This window comes from Miscanthus floridulus, chromosome 19 (genome assembly GCF_019320115.1).
Source record: "Miscanthus floridulus cultivar M001 chromosome 19, ASM1932011v1, whole genome shotgun sequence".
Classification (NCBI taxonomy): Eukaryota; Viridiplantae; Streptophyta; class Magnoliopsida; order Poales; family Poaceae; genus Miscanthus; species Miscanthus floridulus.
This window is the reverse complement of record NC_089598.1, coordinates 20486499-20507621: the sequence shown is the minus strand read 5'-3', so window position 1 is coordinate 20507621 and position 21123 is coordinate 20486499. Positions and strand designations below refer to the sequence as shown.

Here is a 21123-nt window from a genome sequence, read left to right as displayed (position 1 = left end):
GTTGGTTTGAAATCCTTCGTGATTTCACGGACTACCGGGTTATACGGGCTTAAGTTTGCTAAAGCATCTGCTCTGGCGGATGATTTTCTTACTTAATTTCGTATAATTGGTCGGTTCTGTTACAGCTGGTATCAGAGCATGGTTTAGCGTGTTACTGTTCACAAGTGTATTTAAAACAAAAAGGCATTTGAAAAACGTGATTTTCAAAATCTAAAGTGTGCCAGTGATCAGATCCTTTATGCCCAGTTAAGGACTTTAGGTGGCTTAATTAAGTACTGACTGGGGTTCTTGCATCATATTTCTCTTTCGTCGCTCATACGGCGTGCTATTGTATGAGTGCCACTTGGTTGAGTGGTAATGAATGGATCATTTGCCTCTACGCCTCGGTAAGTGTGAGTTGTGAGAGCATGATCGGATGCACCGCCGATCTAGGGTGAATGCTTATATGATGCTGGAGTAATTACATGTTCTACGCATGTTTTACAAAGGTATCTCATGTATGGGTCTTCCGTCTGTGGAGGCGATGCCGTCAATAGGACGATGGTTCGGGTAGTTACTACCGTTGTACACGTATCTGGGGATTCGTGTAGAGCGTGTAGATAAAACTTTACTGCTTTTATGCATTCATTGGGAATGGGGCTGAAATGAATTTTCTGCAGGTACATAACAACGCTATCGTGTAGAACGTATTAACTACGTATTGAGAGATCGTTGTATGCCACCGACTTAGTCGTTAGAAATTATTTATTTCCTAAGTTTGTGAGAACGTACGACCCGTACATACATCATGTTACTTGTGCATCTCATTCATCCCATGCATACCTCCCCTTATAAATTGATTATCTCATTTTGATAAAAGTGTATCACCAAAAATATGTTTCCCCGAAGTAATAAGAGAACTTTTGCTACAGATGGCCCGCACGAAGCAGACCGCCCGTAAGTCCACCGGAGGAAGAGCACCCCGACGTCCGTTGGCCCTGAGGGAGCACCGCACCACTGGACACCTTCTTGAGCGAGTTTGGCATGCCGACCTTGCTTTGGAGAGTGCTCCATGATGTGGGGTACCCAGAGGGTCAAGAGCCGGTGTACTCTTGGAATGAGAGCCAGTTAGCAGATGATGGACTTGCAGTGGTGGAGATCACGGTTCCTGCTCTTGGTGATGCTCCAGATTGGGATGGTTGGCATTTGGAGTTTGAGGGTCGCACTCCAGCTGAGGGTGCAGAGGGAGCAGCCTTCCGTGTCATCAGGGACATTATGAGCAGATTTCCCAGTGAGCTTGCAGCAGCTTTAGCTGGTACTTTTCCTAGGGATGATCCTCGTGATGCCATTTGGGTTCAGCCTCAAGGAAGCGCATTAGTCAGAGGCCCAGCTGAGGGACAGGCTAGCGACAACCAGGCAATGAGTGCTATGTTCGCCGCCATCAGAGCGTATGAGGGTCTCGAGAGTACCTACTGGACTTTGACTGGCTTGCGTAGTGAGGATAAGCTCAAAGGGAAGAAGCAGAAGAAGAGACAGGCACGAGCCATAGCTAGCTTGCAGGAGCAGTTGGCTGATATGAACTTACAGCGAGATCAGGCGGTTGAGAGAGGTGATAGAGCTATGCAGCGAGTGCATACGTTGACTCAAGCCAACAACAATGCAGACCGCATGATTGGACAGTTGGTTCAGGAAAGGAATGAAGCCTGGAACGCAAGAAACCTTCTGTTGCAGAGAGTCGATGAGCTAGAGGAATACAACGGCAACCTGCACGAGGAGTTTCACGCGCTCTACAATGGGGTTGGCCCATATGCTCCACCGAATGCCGCTGGCATGGACATCGACGACGACGACCAGGAGGAGCCTGCAGTTTCACCTGGAGGCGATGGTGACGTCTCCGATCCCGACGATGGCCCCGAGGAGTAGGCTAGTTGCCTTGCGCTAGTATCTAGGTCTTGTCGCGATGACCTTTCTTTTGTTGGCATGTAATCTATCGTATGTTGCTTCGAACGTATGAGAATTGGCATGTGTTTGGAACTTGATTTTCGAATGCGATATCTGAACGCATAAAAAGTCCAGTGTATGTATGCTGGCAATGTGATTGTATGGACGCGATGTTTGCCGTTTAAGTAATCCGATTAAGTGCTGTTGTTTTAATTGGAATTGCGATTGTTGTGCCTCTGTTTTATTGTATGAATTTATTCTCTCCAGTAAATTCAGTACGGCATAATTTTTCCTTCACTCGCAATTATTACAGCTCCACTCAATCATTACTTGTTGCTGAAATATGCAGATGACAAACACTCGCCGAACCACGTATGAAGCCGCTGAGCCCGGTGCTAACGGTTCAGGGACTGGTGGTGGTGGAGGAAATCATGGCAACAACAATGAGCCTCCCCATGAACCGCATTTGCCACCTCCTCCCCCGTTTACCCCCGAGATGTTTCTCGCACAGCTGCTCGGGAGTCAGCGCAATGCGGAACAATCCCAGAAGAACATGGAAGATTTTCTGCGCACCATAGCCAACAACGTGCAACGTGGTAACAATCAAGGCGGTGGCATGGGAGTAAACCAGTACAGCAGCTTCAAAGATTTCATGGACACCAGGCCGCCCGTATTCAAGGAAGCAACAGAGCCACTCGACGCTGAGGAATGGATCAACACGATGGAAGATAAATTCCGTGTGTTGAGAATGACTGAGGTGCTGAAAACGGAGTATGCTGCACTTCAATTGCAAGGACCGGCGGGAATGTGGTGGAAGCACCATCGCACCACCTTCCCTCCAAATGCTTAGATTTCTTGGAGAGAGTTTGCTGAGGCCTTCCGTGGAGTCTATATTCCACCCGGGCTGACTGAAATGAAGTTGGGAGAGTTTCTGGCATTGAACCAGGGTACCAAAACCGTGACGCAATACCTGCATGCCTTCAACAACTTGTGTCGCTATGCTCCCGACATGGTTGACACAGATGCCAAAAGGATAGCCAGTTTTAAGAGGGGTCTCAATCCAAAAATGATGAAGCATGTTGGTACCAACAACCGCGTCAGATTCAACGACTTCATCAGTGACTGTCTGAAGCAGGAGAAGAATAACAACGCCAGCACCGCAGCCAAGACACGCAAGAGAGCCTTCGAAGGTGGGCCGTCTCAAGCTAGAGCACCTATGGGAGGTCGTCCTCCTTATCGCCCATCGGCACCTGGCGCTAGATTCAGGCCACCTCAGCCAAGAAGCCAGAATTTCCGTGGACCTCAAAAGCCGTACAAGATGGCAGTACAGCCCAACAAAGCAGCCGCAACTGCGGTACAAGGCAGTTCCAAGGGAGCTGTGGGATCTGCCGGGACAGTGAGAGGACCCTGCTATAACTGTGATCAACCCGGTCATTTCTCGAGGTTTTGTCCATACCCGCCCAAGAAGAAGCAGCAGACTTATAATGCTAGAGTGCACAGTACAACAGTGGATGAAATTCCAGAGGGAGAGCCCGTCACTGCTGGTAAGTTTACTGTCAATGAAAACCCTGCAGTTGTTCTATTTGATTCTGGATCATCGCATTCTTTTATGAGTCAAGCATTTGCACAGAAACATGAACAACTATGCACAGAATTGGGCTATGGTTACCGTATAAGTTCAGCAGGGGCTGATGTTTTGACCAACCAGATGGTTCGAGGGGCAACCCTTGAATTAGGTAGCAGGAAGTTCCGAGTGAACTTGATAGTTATGCCTGGGTTAGTCTTGGATGTCATTATAGGGATGAATTGGATGAAGGATTGGGGAGCAGTCATAGATGCGGGAAGTCGAGTACTTACCCTTAAGGATCCCCTGGGTGAGGGTACTTTCCAAGTACCATTGCCTCGGAGAACAGACCTTATAAGTGTTACATGTGCTACGGCAGTCATTCCTATTCATCAGATTCCGGTAGTGTGTGAATTCCCGGACGTATTCCCGGATGAGCTACCTGGTCTTCCGCCAGATAGGGAGATTGAGTTTGGAATTGAGTTAGTCCCCGGAACAGCTCCGATTTCAAGGAAGGCCCTATCGGATGCCTCCCGATGAGTTAGCTGAGCTAAAGAAGCAATTAGAAGATTTGTCGAAAAAGGGGTTTATTCGGCCAAGCAAGTCTGAATGGGGATGTCCAGCTTTGTTTGTGAAGAAAAAGAAAGAGGGCACGTTGAGAATGTGCGTAGATTATAGGCCACTCAATGCTGTGACCGTCAAGAATAAATATCCCTTGCCACATATTGATGTTCTGTTTGACCAATTATCCAAGGCCAAGGTGTTCTCAAAAATAGATTTGAGATCCGGTTATCATCAGATTAAGATTAGGCCACAGGATATACCAAAAACTGCCTTTTCCACCAGATACGGGTTGTATGAGTATCTTGTCATGTCTTTTGGCTTGACAAATGCTCCCGCATATTTTATGTTCTTGATGAATACAGTTTTCATGCCAGAATTGGATAAGTTTGTGGTAGTATTCATCGATGACATTCTGGTGTACTCCGAGAATGAGAGAGATCACGAAGAGCATCTGAGAACTGTCTTGACCAGACTTAGAGACCATCAATTGTATGCTAAGTTTAGCAAATGCGAATTCTGGTTGAAGGAAGTTCCTTTCCTTGGTCACATTCTGTCAGAGAATGGAGTTTCAGTCGATCCAAGTAAGGTGCAAGAAGTTATGAATTGGAAAGCACCGACCTCAGTTCCTGAGATTAGAAGTTTCTTAGGACTAGCGGGTTATTACCGTCGCTTTATACCGGATTTCTCAAAGATCGCCAAACCGATGACGAGTCTCCTACAGAAGGATCGCAAGTTTGTGTGGACAGAGGAGTGTGAAGCAGCTTTCCACACTTTGCGGAAATTGTTGACCACTGCTCCTGTTCTAGCACAACCAGATATCGAGAAACCATTCGATGTGTTTTGCGACGCATCTAAAACTGGATTGGGTTGTGTACTTATGCAAGAAAGGAGAGTCATAGCTTATGCATCACGTCAATTGAGAAAGCACGAGGTCAACTACCCAACACATGATCTTGAACTTGCTGCAGTTGTGCACGCCCTAAAAATTTGGAGACATTACCTACTTGGTAACGTGTGCAACATTTTCACGGATCACAAGAGTCTTAAGTATATCTTTACCCAACCAGAATTAAACATGAGACAGCGCAGATGGTTGGAATTGATCAAGGATTACAACTTAAATGTGCAATATCATCCTGGTAAAGCCAATGTAGTGGCAGATGCTTTGAGCAGGAAGTCACATTACTTGACTGTGCAGCCATTACTTGAAGATGGATTCGATCTAATGCATCCTGCTGTGTTAAATAGTATTCAGATTAGTTGCTCTTTGGAGAGTAAGATAATAGAAGGTCAGAAAACTGACAAGGGGATATTCCACATCAAAGAGAAAATAAAAGAAAAGCCGTCTCAACACTTTAAAGTGGATGAACAGGGCGTGTTGTGGTTTGACAACCGTCTTGTGGTTCCCAAGGATCGAGAGCTTAGGAATAAACTCATGGATGAAGCTCACCTGTCTAAGCTATCTATCCATCCTGGAAGTAGTAAGATGTATCAAGAACTAAGATCTCGCTATTGGTGGACCAAAATGAAGAAAGAAATTACAGCATATGTTGCCAGATGTGACACATGTTGTCGAGTGAAAGCCATTCACATGAAACCTGCCGGTATGTTGCAACCCTTATCAGTCCCTAGTTGGAAGTGGGACGATATCAGTATGGATTTTATCACGGGTTTGCCCACTACTCAAAAAGGACATGATTCAATTTGGGTAATTGTGGATCGTCTTACAAAGACCGCTCATTTCCTACCTGTCAAAACCACTTATCGACCACCTCAATATGCCGAAAAGTACGTCGCAGAAATTGTGAGGTTGCATGGTATACCAAAGACCATAATATCTGATAGAGGCTCACAGTTCACGGCTCATTTTTGGGAACATTTACACAAAGGCTTAGGAACTAGTTTGATTCGCAGTACCGCTTATCATCCTCAGACAGATGGTCAGACTGAACGAGTAAATGCTGTTTTGGAGGATATGTTGAGAGCCTGTGTATTGTCTTCCAAGGGATCATGGGAGTCATGGTTACCGTTAGCTGAGTTTTCTTATAATAATAGTTATCAAGAAAGCATCAAGATGGCCCCATTCGAAGCTTTATATGGTAGAAAATGTAGAACACCATTGAATTGGGTCGAACCTGGAGATAGAAGGTATTATGGCATTGACTTTGTAGAAGAAGCCGAGAAGAGAGTTCAGATTATTCAGCAGAATATGAAAGCTGCCCAATCACGTCAGAAAAGCTATGCGGACAAAAGAAGGAGACCCCTTGTGTTTGAAGTTGGTGATTATGTTTATCTGAAAGTCACACCAATGAAGAAGAAAAGGTTTGGAATCCGAAGAAAGCTTGCCGCAAGATTCGTAGGACCATACAAGATCTTGGAACAAAGAGGTCCGGTAGCCTACAAGTTAGAGTTACCTGAGACAATGAGTACAGTTTTCCCAGTTTTCCATGTATCACATCTCAAGAAATGTTTGCGTGTTCCGGAGGAAAGAATAGAACCTCGAGGTATTCAACTCAAATCAGATTTGGTGTATCGTGAACAACCAGTCCGAGTGTTAGACACTAAGGAACGTGCTACTCGGAATAGTGTGGTGAAAACTTACAAGATACAGTGGGATCATCATGATGAGGGAGATGCAACTTGGGAAACAGGAGAGTATCTACAAAAGGCTTATGAAGATTTTTATAACAAATGGTTCGTAACCCAAATCTCGGGACGAGATTTTTATAAGGGGGGAGGGCTGTAACACCCCGGTGTTATGCCTGCATTTAGGCATTGCTAATCATACATATCGTGCATCATCAAGCATCCTATTCATACACGCATAATCTTGCATATAACAACTGAAACATTACTTCGAAACATACGAAACATGTTTGTGAAAAGAAAATGATGCATACACTTATTAGAGTTGTTTTGCTCTGATTCTTGCTTGCTAGTTGAGTAGAAATTGTTGGTTAGGCTTGTAAATCATCTAGAATTGTTTAGCACAATTTTTGGAGCAAGGTTTGTATTTAAATTAATTCAAAATTTTGCTTCCAAAGTAAATTCCCAAAATTAGGGTTTTGAGTTAAAATTTAACTTTGATTCTATAATTTAAAATCTAGATAGGATTGGACTTTGGTCATAAAAGCAAAGTTGTAGGGAATTAAATTCTAATCAACTTTCATTTTTGGTACATTTTCAAAAGAGGTCATTTTCTTGCTCAAAATAATATTTGAAAACTGTTATTTGAAAATTTATTGAAAATGGAAATTGAAAAGAATGTTTCTGTTTTCGCGGGCCGCCGCCTCCTTTCCGGCCCAGCCCCGCAAGCCAGCCCAGAGAAGCCCCCGCACGCCTCGCGCGCGCCGTGCCCCGGCCCAGCCCAGCGCCGCGCTGGCCTGCCTCCGCGCGCCTGCTCGCTGACGTGCCGCGCCGCGTGTCCCGACCGCGGCAGAGCTTGCCCGCCGCGTGGCCGCCCTGCGCTGGCGTCGCCCGCCGCGCGGCAGTCGTGGCCTGGCACCGCGCCCGCCTTCACCTGCTGGTGCCCTGCGCACTCGCTCACTCGCGCCCGCACTTCCTCCCCTTTCTCCTCCAAAGCCGCGAGCCCCGAGCTCCGCCATCGCCGCGCTCGAGCTCCGCCGGCGTCCAACTCCCGCACCACCGCGCCATTCTCCAATTCCTCGTGCCCCGAGCTCCGCCTCGCCTTCCTCGAAGTCGTGCTCGAACTTGCTCCGTCTTCCGAGCACAGGTCGGGCCTCCCCGCGTCTCGCCGCCGACGGCCATGGCGCCGCTGTGCTCGGCCGCCATGGAATTCGTTTTCCTTTCCCCCTCCAGCCTCGCATAGCTACCTTACCGAGCTCGCTTTCTCCTCGCACGTCTCCTGCGCTCGCTCGCTGGCGTTGCCGTGGCCGGAGACGGCCGCTGGCCGCTGGCCGAGCCGCGCCGCCGCGCCAGCGCGCGCCCCGGCGAGGCACCTCGCCTCGGCTGGCCAGGCCGAGCCAGGCCGGGGGGCTGACGCCTGTTGGGCCGTTTCCCCCTCCCTCGCGCTCGGGCCGCGCAGGCCGGTGATGGCCATGGGCCAGCTGTTCCCTTCGGGCCGGCCCAGTAGAGTTTTGAAGAATTGATTTTCAATTTATTCATTCTTATTTGAAAACAGAAATGGTTTGCAAAATATTTGGATACTCAAAGTTGCTCCAAATTTGTTGAAACAAATTTTTCTAGGTTCCTTATTACCAGATCTACTTGGGAAAATTATTGCATGTCATGTTTGATATACTTTTCTATAGGATTTTATTTAATCTTGAATATTGCTGATAACTTGAAAAATATGTAGAAAAATATATAGGCTTCAGAAAAATATGATTCCAAGTTTGTTAATCTTCTTATGTCATGTACTTCCTAAGGAAAATATGTTTCAGGCATGTGCTGTGGAAAACTTTGGAGGTGTAGTTCAAGTGCCTTTAAGGGCTGATTTTTGTTATTTTTGATAGAGAGCAAACTTTGTATAAAACATGCATGTGGTAATTTTTGTACAGTCATTATATGCTATGAAGAACCTAGGAAAAATATTAATTCTGTTGTTTGACACTTTTCATAGTACAAAGTAATTTCATGCTCATTTTCATGCTATAGCTTGTCATTTTTGTGTAGGATGGTTTACTTATCCAAATGCCATGAAATTTTTATGGTAGTCTGTTTAGGGTAGTAGTATGCTACTGCAATTTTCTCAGATTTTTAGGAGCATCAGAAATATAGGTTGCTATTCAAACCTATTATTAACTAGGGTTTAAGCCAGTGTCGCTTTAAGTGTGATTAAGAAAGTCGTAAAGCTTTGGTGTATCTTTGAAGCATTTCATAAGATAGGTTAACTTAACATATTAGTAGTAGAAGAGAATGCAGTAGATGACATGTGCTTGTAGTATAGTTCTTAGATGATGTTGACTACCTTGCATTTCAACATATCCATTGCATTCATCTCCTTCGATGCACCGTTTGCATAATCATTTACGCGCATTGCATCATACAGGATCGCAAACCGAGAACCCGGTCGTCATACCCGAGGAGCCAGAGGAGCAGCTCGAGGTGCAGCAGCAGGAAGTGCCAGAAGCCGACGAGGAGGACGTTGAGGAACTTCCGGAGTGCCCCGATCACCGTCCGAGCTCCTTCGAGAGAGGCAAGCCCCGGAGCATTTTTCTCCCGGTTTGCAATTAATTAATTAAATGCTTTACTTTAATTGATGCATTACGTTCAGGAGTTGTTTGCAACCGTTGCTGCATTATACCTTGTTTACCTTTGTTATACTATATCCTTGTTACCCTGGTATCCGCAGTCGAGTCAATGCTTAGCTGGCTTAGACCGGTAGAAGTCGGGTGATTTCCGGTCACCTGCGAGCTATAGGTGGTTACCTGGATCTGCTTGGATGACTATGAAGTCATGGTATAACTAAGGTGTTAAATGAAGTGGAGACCGGACGGAGACTTGCAGAGTTTTGAACTGTAGTGTTTCCGTCTGTGTCGATTAAGGACCGACCGTTGTTGGGCCTCGAGTCATGTTGAACGCATGCCTTACATTTAGCTGGCCGGATAAAGTACCTTCCGACCGCGAAGCTGGGAGATTTTTCGGGCCGAGTAGATTGCCCGCAGCGCACTGTACCGAGCAGGTGTGGTAGGACACGGGGGCGAGATGATAAGACCAAAGTGCAGTCGGTCGGCCCCCGGGTACATGTGGTTCCTGGCAAACTCGAGATACCTGGAAAGTTGGCTCGGTGATCAATATCTCACTTTAGCGGGTGAGTGAGGTTTGTGTAAGGAATAAATCACCAGCTGGTTAGGAATCGATTCGAATCGCCATCGCTCCTGGATAGTGAGCACTTGACTTGAGTGACTTCATCGTAGTAAATGTTATGGAACACTTGGACAGTTATAATGAATATGACGGTATGGAAGTTGCTTAATGATCATTGGTTATCATTATCTGCTTAATCACATGTTTACTCTAGTATAGGTGCAAATCTAGTGGACAGGTTAATAATAATTAACTTGGCAATAATGCTTTTAGAAAGGTTCTTGAAATGCTAAAAATGCTTCTTTTGCAAATGAGTCAGCTACCCCACTATAAAGCCCTTCATAATCCTTGGTGTCATTTATTTTCGGTTATGTCGGGTAAGTCTGGCTGAGTACCTTCTCGTACTCAGGGTTTTATTCCCACTTGTTGCAGATGGGCAGATGTACTATGGCTACTGTATCAACTGCCTGTATCCTGCGATGGGTGATGCTTAGGACCATGGGCATGGTCATTCCTTACGTCTCATCTGATGCTTTTGTTGGAGATGATCATTCGCTGGCACTATATTTGAACTCCGTGTGAGTGTGTGTGGTTTTAAACAAATGACTTCCGCTACTTTTTATTCGAACTTGTTTTGTAATAACTATGTTTAACTCTGATATATCTGTTATGCAAACTTTTATGTAATATGTGATTGGTGACCGCTAAACTTATTACGATCATGGCTGGGACACGAGTTGGTTTGAAATCCTTCGTGATTTCACGGACTACCGAGTTATACGGGCTTAAGTTTGCTAAAGCATCTGCTCTGGCGGATGATTTTCTTACTTAATTTCGTATAATTGGTCGGTTCTGTTACAGTCCCCAAGCAAATCCATTGATGTCCCCATCAATCCTTGAGAGAAAAGGTTCTAAAACTCGATTAGAGAGCAACTCCGTTGATTCTCTAACTCTAAAGAGCACTTGGATCACGTTTTGGTCGACGGTTGTGTTTGTTACTTTTGGAGCTTGACTCCTAGCCAGCTAGAGCGTCACCTATGGAGCTTGCCAACTTATGTGGCAGCTCCGGGAGGTTTGTAACCATCTCTTGAAGCTAGTAAACTCGCCCCTCATCTTAAGAGTTAAGGGTGTGTTTAGTTGGAGAGGTGAAAATTTTTGGGTGTCACATCGGATGTGTCGGAAGGATGTCGGGAGGGTTTTTTTGATACTAATAAAAAAATAAATTACAGAACCCATCAGGAAACTGCGAGACGAATCTATTGATACAAATTAATCGGTTATTAGCACATGTGGGTACTGTAGCACTTAAGGTTTTTTATAGACTAATTAGGCTTAAAAGATTCATCTCGCGATTTTGACGAGAACTGTGCAATTAGTTTTTTTTTATCTACATTTAGTACTCCATGCATGTGTCCAAACATGCTCTTTTACTATAGGAGGCAAAAAATTTTAGAAACTAAACATGGCCTATGTCTTTTGACTTGAGAACGAGGAAAGGTTGGAAAGCCCGAAGCCTTAGTGGCTAATCTCAACAACGTAGAGGTAGGCAAATCTTGGTGGCGAGCCAAACCATGGGATAAATCATTGTGTCACTTGTGCTTGATTTACATTACTTGCATGACATTGTGGTTGAGGTGATTTCTAGGGTTTCTAGTTGATCTATTTGTGTGTGGTGTTTCTACTACTTCTAGCTCTTGATCTATGATTGTCATACCTGCAGTAAGCTAGAAAATTTCTTCGATCTAAGTTTTCATTCACGGATTTTGAACTATGACTAGAAGTTGTCTACAGGTGCAGCAGTATCGCTGCTCTGGCCCGGTAGTGCTGCAGTCCGACAGTGCCGCCCTCCAGAGTGGTAGTGCCGCATGATGAATTTGATAAAAATTTAAGTATTTATTTTGACAGGCCTATTCACCTCTCTATAGGCCAACCAGAGATCCTACGCAAACACTCCTAAGCCTCTGTCTCAAAAGCCAGAAATGAAACAAGAAGTATTCATTCGTCGGGGGTAAAACATTTTTAAATTTATATATAAAAGTATTGATTTATACTATGCAATAAATGTTAGTATATTATTAATTATGAAATATAAATTTATAATTAACTTATTTGTATATATAAATATCGATATTATTTTTGTCTTATCAAATTTGAAAGAGTTTAATTTCTAAAAAAAGCACAATAGATACTTCCTCCGGTTTAAAATAAGTGTCCATCTCACATTTAAAAGAGTTAGGAAATCTCATGTTTAACTAAATTTATAGAAAATTATATCAATATTTATATTTGTAAATATGTTTATATTATGAAAATATATGATATGATTTACCTAATAATATTCGTATTTAATATAGTTTTGGTATATATTTAGTGAAATTTAAAAAACTTGACTTTTTAAAATACGAGATGTGTACTTATTTTGGGAGTGAAAGAGTATTTATTTATTAATTATTTTTAGAAGCGAGGAAGTACTCTAGCTCCAATAAATAGCTCCATTCTCCTGAGAGCAAGTAGAATAGTATGGTGTAAGTCTGCTAAATGCCAAGGTAAAGGAGAGATAAAAGGAGAAAGAGCAGAAGTGAACTCTATACAAGGGGATCACCTGCTGTACTAGTGCGCTGAGAGGCCGGGATGCGCGTCCCGCTCGACCCCTTCTTCTGCGAGGTGCTCTCGCACTTCGGCGTCGCCCCGAGCCAGCTCGCGCCCAACTGCTGGCGCATCTTGGCGGCCTTCCTCGCGCTCTCCCGCGCCGCCGGCGTGCAGCCGCCGTCGGTGCCCGTGTTCCTGCACTTCTTCTCGCTGCGCATGCTGAAGGTTAAGGGCCTCTACTGTTTCGCGCCGAAGGACACAGCCGGTGTGCTCTTCACGGCGCTGCCGGATAAAATCAAGGGATGGAAGGGGGGCTTTTTCTTCCTGAAGTCGTCGGCGCCGTGGCCGTGCCCCGTGCTCTGGGGCGAGCCGACCAAGAAATCCACTGATGATCTGGTGCTCACCAAAGAGGAGAAGAGCGCGGTGGCGAAGCTGCTGCGTGCGCGCGGCGCCGCGCCGATCTATGTCCTGCTCCTGACTTACCTCAGCGAGGGCTATTCGGCCGCGGCAACGCTGACCGCTCGTGCGCCAAAACCACCTACACCATCGCCTTTAGATCGTACTACTGGTGGCAAAGGTAAAATGTCGTACACCATCCTTGAGCTTTGAGCTTGACTACCGGTGGAGCAAATGACTCACTGCTGTGTCACTGTGAGCTAGGAATGGATCCATCAACCTATGCCATGATGCAGAACATGCGGGCAGAGAAGGCGGCCGCCGAGGCGGCGGCAGCAGCGACGGTCGCTGCGAAGAGTGAGCCCGGCTGCAGCGCCCCGCCGGGCTGGACACCGTCGTTAGGGAAGAAGAGGGCGGCGGAGGACAACACAAAGGAGGCCACTGGTCACGGGTCGGCTTCTGTCGCGCCCGGCTTCTGTACGCGCCAAAAATGAAAGCTGCAGCACGCACCGGACAGACATGACGGCGACACGATCGAGTGGGAGGCGGCGCAGCAGCTTCTGCAGGGCGTCGTCACGCCAGCGCGGGAGCGCGCGTTCTTGGTGGCGGGTCCCTTCTCCGTCATCGCGACAAGCTACGTCGCGACGCTCCAGGTCCGATCCTGAATCCTGATTCCTGATAGTATATATGGCGGCGCATCGCGGCATGCGTGCACCTACTAATGTCGCTCGTGGCGTCGGCGCGCAATGCAGGCGGCGAACTACGCGACGTTCTCGTTGGGGCACGCGCTGAAGCTCCAGGAGGAGCTGGAGAAAGCCAAGGCCGAGCTCGCCGAGGCGAAGAAGGCGACTGCGGCCGAGGTGAAGAGCGCCAAGGCGGCGGCGGTGCAGGAGTTCTTGGGCTCCGAGGAGCACGAGCGCCGGCTGGTGGAGGAGGCGCTCAAGGGATACGAGCGGGGCATGGAGGACATGAAGCGCGTCGCGCTGCGGCTCCGCCCTGACGTCGACGCGGCTCAGCTATTCGTGCCTCCTGGCGGGTTTCAGTAGCTGTGCCGTTTGGACGAACTAATTGCAGTGGAACTTCTGTAAATTTCTAGGGTAGCTAGCAGCTCCCTGCAGGATTAGCTCGTCTTTTGGATCCGCCTTGACATGGTGATGATCTGTTTTGAACCAAATGTCCGTTCAGTAGGTTGACTTCCAAACGGTGTGGCTCTGTAGCTATACTAGCTGCTCTTGATGAATCCTTTTGTTGTCAAAATTGTGCTGTACGATGAGCACCGACTGCTGCTTCGCTAAAATACCCGGTCTATGTTTGTGCTATGTTAAGCTTCTCAAACTTTGACCATGTTAACACAGTAGAAGATACATATTTTTATGCTGAATTTAGTGGAACTAAGTTGATGTTGCAGAAAGTTACATAAATATGAACAAAAACAGACTGCGTTTTAGAACAAATGTGGTAGATCGTTGTCTTCTCTTTTATTTCTACGTGATTCCTTCAATCTGTTTCTATCTGAACTCCAAGATGAAGCAGATCGTTGTCTTCTCTTCTATTTCTTGCTCTTCAGTGAAAGGCTAAGAATGCAGGGGTAATTATGTTTTTTCAGTCTCTTATAAGTTGACTACAGTCAACTGTGGGATATAAAGGTTGAAATTTGCCCCCAAAAATGCTATGTATGGGATATTCGATTTTGTGATGGCAAATCAGAGATAGGAAGAATTTTGCAGTGGCATGTGGGCAACTTCCTGTTCTGCAATGAAGAAACATCAGAAACAAACAACGATGCCAACACATGAAACACTTTAATTTGGGAATTGTGAGGCAAATACCATCCCCATTTGACAACTAGCTGGATGGCGGACAGATTCATCACAATTTTCTCAGGTTACAGGCTTACGGCTTGCGAGCTGAGAAGATTTATATGCCATCCCCATTTGATAACTAGCTGATGCCGGACAGATTCATCACAATTTTCTCAGGTTACAGGCTTAATATATTGGTAGAAAGATCATTAATCCTTTCCTACTGTCACTGACGCCAACTGCGCGTTCAAAAATCTTGCTCCAGCAGCTCTCTCATCCCATCCAAATTAATTGGTGATCACCAAAAAATCACCCCAACCCCTCCGGTCATATAAGCTACTAAAACGTTTTTTCCTAAATAAGTTCTCCCCCAACTGTAGCATGCTCTTCACGGGGCTGCCGGATAAAATCAAGAGATGGAAGGAGGGCCTTTTCTTCCTCAAGTCGTCGGCGCAGTGGCCGTGCCCCGTGCTCTGGGGGCGAGCCGACCAAGAAATCCACTGCTGATCCAGTGCTCACCAATGAGGAGAAGAGCGCGGTGGCGAAGGTGCTGAGTGTGCGTGGCGCCGCGCCACTTGATGTCCTGATTTACCTCAGCGAGGGCGATTTGGCCGCGGCAAGGATGACCCCTCGTGCGCCAAAACCACCTATACCATCGCCCTCCTATCGTGGGGATATTTAACTTTTTATTACCATAGTAACGGATGGCGCTTCGTCGAATAGCAGATTTAGGTTTGACGCTACGCTTTTAGCAGCAGAGAAAGAAAAACGATACATATTTACCATTTTTGCTCATGTGGCTCGCTAGCTCCGCTGTCCAGCTCACATCGAATCAGCAGGCTCAGGTAAAAAGACCTCATTTGCCCCTGGCGTCTTTATCCTCCACGCGCGGCCCGGCCCACTCCACTCTCCCTTCCTCCCCTGTCTTTCTCTGCTCCGTGCAACGCCCGCCCATCACTGCCGCCGCCGCCCGCTCCCCACCTCGAGCTATGTCCCAGTCGCCCCCGAGCACTTTTGAGATGGAGTAAAAGTATGTGCCTGCTTCGAGCCCTATCCACGGTCTACATTGCACTGTGTTTTTGGGATTAGGGTTAGGGTTTGTCGATTCGGTTTTTCTCCATCTGTGCTTCGTAGGCAGCTTATGTAGTATTACTCCTTACAATGGATTCTAGCGGGTGCCCCATTTGGTAAGTTCAATCTTTGATTGCACTGGAAATGGTAGACTTGTTTAGATTGTAGGATATTGTTCTAACTCGTTGGTTGTTTTGTTGTTAATTCATTCTGTCAAGGATTGATCTTGGCAATGCGTTTAGATTAGTTGTTAAGGTTGGTAAATATGTCGCTGATGGGGAGTATGGGCTAGTACAAATGGTCGAGCAAGAGCATGAGTTGTGGTTGGATAGAACTGGGCAGTATACTCTTGAAAGTGCAATCAAGTCTTAATTGTGGGTTTTGGTGATAATGACCTCGCAATTAGAGAACTAATGAGATTTATCGAGATGACAAGCAGGGAATTTATATTCGATGATGCTACACGAAACGGAGGAGCCCCCAACTACAAATATAGATGGCTTCAAATTCAAAGGAGATTTAAATTCTTTTATATATTGAATTTGAGTATAGGAAAAGCCGTACTATAAAGGGAAGCACAATGCTTAAGCTAATCTATGCTACCAAGTGCTCAACACAACCACATGCATCCTCATATTCATAGCCAAGATAGTCTACACTTCACTATTATCCTTACTGTCTTGCGGGGTGCGACCTCCGACTCGCCCGACCCCTTGGGTGCGAGCTCTGACTCGCCCGACCCCTTGGGTGCGGGCTCCGGTTTGCCCGACCCTTTGGTCACGGGCTCCGTCTCGTCCGACCCCAAGGTCGCGGGCTCTGTCTCGCCTGACCCTTTGGTCGCGGGCTCTGTCTCGCCCGACCCTTTGGTCACGGGCTCTGTCTCGCCCGACCCCAAGGTCACGGGCTCTGGCTCGCCCGACCCTTTGATCGCGGGCTCCGTCTCGCCCGACTCTTTGGTCGCAGGCTTCGTCTCGCCCGACCCCAAGGTTGCGGGCTTCGGCTCGCCCGACCCTTTGGTGGCGGCCTCGTCTCGTCTGACCTCAAGGCCGCGGACCTCGTCTCGCCCTTCCTCTTGGGTGAAATGTCCGTTGAGGGCTGAGGATATATATACCTTTTCTTTTTCTCCCCATCGGCTATCTGCAATTTAAGTGACCGTTGGGGCCTGGGGGGTATATATACCTTTCCCTTTCTTTCTCAACGACAACGAACCAACCTGCTCCCTTCTTTCTCACTTTAGCACACTCAAAACAGAGCATGAGCTCTCTCTCTCTCACTCCATTATTGATCTCAAGGCCTCAAGCAAATCCATTGATTTCCCCATCAATCCTTGAGGGATAAGGGTCTAAAACTTGATAAGAGAGCATCTCCATTGATTTTCAAAGTCTAAAGAGCACTTGGTTCACGTTTTGGACGGCGGTTGTGTTTGTTACTCTTGGAGCTTGACTCCTAGCCGGCTAGAGCGTCGCCCGGTGAGCTTGCCAACTTATGTGGTAGCCCTGGGAGGTTTGTAACCACCTCTTCCAGCAAGTAAAACCACTCCTCATCTCAAGAGTTTACTCTCTTGACTTAAGAACGAGGTAGGGTTGCAAATCCCTAAGCCTTAGTGGTATACCTCAACAACGTGGACTTAGGCAATCCTTAGTGGCGAGCTAAACCACGGGATAAATCCTTGTGTCATCCTGTGCTTGTGTTGCTACATTTGTGTTCTTGTTGTTGTTGAGTTGATTTCTAGGATTGAGGTTGATCTACTTGTGTGTGGTGTTCCCACAACTTTCAGCTGTCGATCTGTGATCTACCGCCCTGCAGGAAAGCTAAGAAATTTACCCGATCTAAATTTCGTTGGGTAGATTTTGAACTGTGAACTAATCTCTCCTACAGGTGCGGCAGTACCACACTCAAACAACAGTAGTGCCACTGGTGAATTTGACTTTGGTTTGAGTTGAATTGTTACAGACCTATTCACTCCCCCTTTAGGCGTACCAGAGATCCTACAACTCTAGAGAAATTTCATGATGAGATGGCCACAAAGATCATTTAGGGGCCATCACAAACACTATCAGTCTGGGTAGTTGACACTGACAGTGGTTCTGAATGGAAAGTGAGAAGGGATGAGCATTTTCAGCAAATGGTAAAGGACAGATGGGGACAAAGGGTTGCTTTTCTTGTAGTTGACGTTGTCAGCAAACATGCATACTCTGGTAATGATAGTTCTACGCGTAGATGTGCATCTGGTGTCACTACTGGTGAAGGCAATAGAATTCCTAGAAATGTAGGAGGCAGTGGTTCTAATGTACCTGAGAATACACAGGGTACTGGTGATACATGTAGTTCACCACCTTCATCTGTGCCTACTGATATACCAGAGCCAGTGGATTAGGCAAGTGACTGGAAAGTTTTGACCACATGCATTGGTTGTAATCACAACCCTGAGGCAACCCAATATGGACATGTATGTGCACAACTACTACTCAGTTGAGAAGTTCTAGGCTGCATACCGTGGGATCATTCCCAGCATAACAGATAGAGGACAATGGCCAGAGGTGGACAAGGGCTTCAAGTTGTTCCCACCAAATATGAAAGAAGAGAGACCCAGGCAGACAGAAGAAGAAAAGGCATCTAGCTCCATCTGAGATAAGTGGTAAAGCAACAAGACATGTCAAATGTCTTGGATGTGGTGAGTATGGCCACAGGTCTAGAAGCTAGAGGTGTTCACTGACTGGCACCAAAAAAAGATAATGTACTACCCCTACTGTTAGCTACAATTCTAACTGTTAACCACTGACCTTAACAACTACATTGCATGAAAAGAACTAAAAAGTCAGCCCCTAAACCTAAAAGGAAGAAGAGCAAGATAGATCCTACCCCTAGTGGAGGAAATACAACAAGAACAAGGGCAGCAGTGGCTAAAGAAGCAGCAGCTAAGGTAGCAAGGGAGGATCTGGAAGCTACATCTAAAGCTTCTACAGCAGCTGAAGCTGCTGCGGAGAGAGAAGTCCTAGATATGGCACCAATTGAGGTTGAGCATGCACCACCTTCAACCACTGCAGCAACTAGAAGGTATGTCCTACTTCAAAATATATGCTTGACCAAAATTTACTGTTGCCATTCTGATAACATGTCTTGCATTCAACAGGAATCTCTGCTGGGATCTACAAGTTGTGAATGAGGTAGATAAAACAGCAAGTGCATCTGTGGACCCACCACCTAAGAAAATGACTCCAAGAAAGAAGCAACTAGCTACAAAGGTGAGGAAGAGCCCAGCCAACAAAAAGAAAAAATGAGAGCACCATCAAGGACAAATTCACTTAGGTTGTAAAGGTCCAAAAAATTATCTCTTTTGTATAACTAAGGCCTTCTATTGGTCAGAACATGGATATGTATGTGGCCAAAAACAATGTATGTGGCCAGAACAATGTGTGTGGCAAAACTTTGTGTGTTTCATGTCACTGGATTTAGTACTGCTGGTTAATGTTATTTAATGAATGTGTTTCATCTCATCATTGTGTTTGATCTTATTTGGTTCATGCTAGCTGGTTACTTTGTATGATGAGTTATGGTTAATGGGTTATGTACTGCTGCTATGTTTTGATATGCCCAAAATCTGACACTGAATACATACACATTCAACCAGAAATTTTATTTCCATTCAAGCACATTTTGTATTTCCATTCATCCCTACATTGTCACTTCATTACACCATACATCAATACATATCCTAATGCGGCGGTTTACACAGCGGCGGCGGCGATGACGGGCGGGCATTGCCTGTAGCAGAGAAAAACGAGGGAGGGAGGAAGAGTGGAGTGAGCTGGGCCGCGCGGGAAAGGATAAGACGTCAGGGGCAGGGGAGATCTTTTTACCTAAGCCTGCTGACTCGGATCCGAGTTGGACAGCGAAGCTGGCGAGCCACGCGAGCAAAAGTGGTAAATGTGTATCGTTTTTCTCTCTCCGCTGCTAAAAGTGTTGCGTTAAACATAAAGCTGCTATTTAAGGAGGAACCATCCATTGTGGTGGTAAAAAATTAAATACCCCCCTATCATCGCCCCGTTCGTACTTTTTCAGTCAATCAATAGTATTTTTCTCTCGTATCAAATCATCTTACGGTAGTTTTCATAGCTTATCGTGCAAACGAACGGGCAACGCTACTGGCGCCAAAGGTAAAATGTCGTACACCATCCTTGAGCTTTGAGCTTGACACCCGGTGGAGCAAATGATTCACTGCTTTGTCACTGTGAGCTAGGGATGGATCCATCAACCCATGCCATGATGCAGAACATGCGGGCAGAGAAGGCGGCCGCCGAGGCGGCGGCAGCGGCGAAGGTCGCCGTGAAGAGTGAGCCCGGCTGCAGCGCCCCGCCGGCGGCGGAGAACAACACAAAGGAGGCCACTGGTCACGGGTGGGTGTCTGTCCCGCCCGGCTTCTCCACGCGCCAAAAACGAAAGCTGCAGCACGCCCCGGACAGACATGACGGCGACACGGTCGGGTGGGAGGCGGCGCGGCAGCTGCTGCAGGGCGTCATCACGCCGGCGCGGGAGCGCTCGTTCTTGGTGGCGGATCCCTTCTCCGTCATCGCGACGAGCTACATCGCGACGCTCCAGGTTCGATCCTGATCCTTGGCGGCGCCTCGCGGCGTGGGTGCACGTAGTAATGCAGGCGGCGAACTACGCGACGTGCTCGTTGGGGCACGCGCTGAAGCTCCAGGAGGAAGCTGGAGAAAGCCAAGGCAGGCGGCGGTGGAGGAGGCACTCAAGGGGTATGAGCGGGGCATGGAGGACATGAAGCGCGTCGCGCTGCGGCTCCGCCCTGACATCGACGCGGCTCAGCTGTTCGTGCCTCCTGGCGGGTTTCAGTAGCTGTGCCGTTTGGACGAACTAATTGCAGTGAAACTTCTGTAAATTTCTATAGTAGCTAGCAGGCTCCCTGCCAGGATTAGCTCGTCTTTTGGATCCACCTTGACATGGCGATGATCTGTTTTGAACCAAATGCCCAATAGGTTGAATTCCAAACGGTGTGGATCCAGCTTTCGTTGTAATGCTACTGCTGCTTCGTTAAAATACTCGGTCTATGTTTGTGCTATGTTGAACTTCTCAAACGACCATGTTAATAGAACATATATATATTATGCTGAATTTAGTGTAACTAAGTTGATGTTGCACAAAGTTACATAAATGTGAACAAAAACAGCTTGCATTTTAGAAAAAAAAAATGAAGTAGATCGTTGTCTTCTCTTTTGTTTCTACGGGATTCCTTCAATTTGTTTCTATCTGAACTCCAAGAGCATATCGTTGTCTTCTCTTCTATTGCTTGCCCTTCAGTGACATTTATGTTTTTTCAGTCTTTTATAAGTTGACTATAGTCAACAGTGGGATATAAGGGTAGAAATTTGCCCCCAAAATTTTGCTACTGTATGGGATATTCGATTTTGTGATGGCAAATCAGAGATACGA

General features: G+C 46.6%; 1 protein-coding gene and 2 pseudogenes across 1 annotated transcript; all 3 read left to right on the top strand.

Annotated features, from left to right (window-relative positions):
* Positions 1-2787: 2787 nt before the first annotated feature.
* Positions 2788-10575, top strand: LOC136529033 (uncharacterized). Its single transcript, XM_066522063.1, has 3 exons — positions 2788-3464; positions 9060-9206; positions 10250-10575. The coding sequence occupies exons 1-3, from the start codon at positions 2834-2836 to the stop codon at positions 10309-10311; spliced, it is 840 nt and encodes a 279-aa protein (XP_066378160.1). The 5' UTR covers positions 2788-2833; the 3' UTR covers positions 10312-10575.
* Positions 10576-12223: 1648 nt separating this feature from the next.
* Positions 12224-13848, top strand: LOC136525688 (uncharacterized; annotated as a pseudogene).
* A 5565-nt stretch (positions 13849-19413) lies between these two features.
* On the top strand, positions 19414-21036 carry LOC136529101 (uncharacterized; annotated as a pseudogene).
* Positions 21037-21123: the final 87 nt, after the last annotated feature.

Bases quoted from the DNA above. Each gene is read 5' to 3' on its own strand.
- LOC136529033 (XM_066522063.1), top strand. From the start codon at position 2,834: ATGAAGTTGGGAGAGTTTCTGGCATTGAACCAGGGTACCAAAACCGTG. The intron at 3,465-9,059 runs GTAAGTTTACTG...TGCATCATACAG, and splicing joins GGGAGAGCCCGTCACTGCTG to GATCGCAAACCGAGAACCCG. The intron at 9,207-10,249 runs GCAAGCCCCGGA...CACTTGTTGCAG, and splicing joins TCCGAGCTCCTTCGAGAGAG to ATGGGCAGATGTACTATGGC.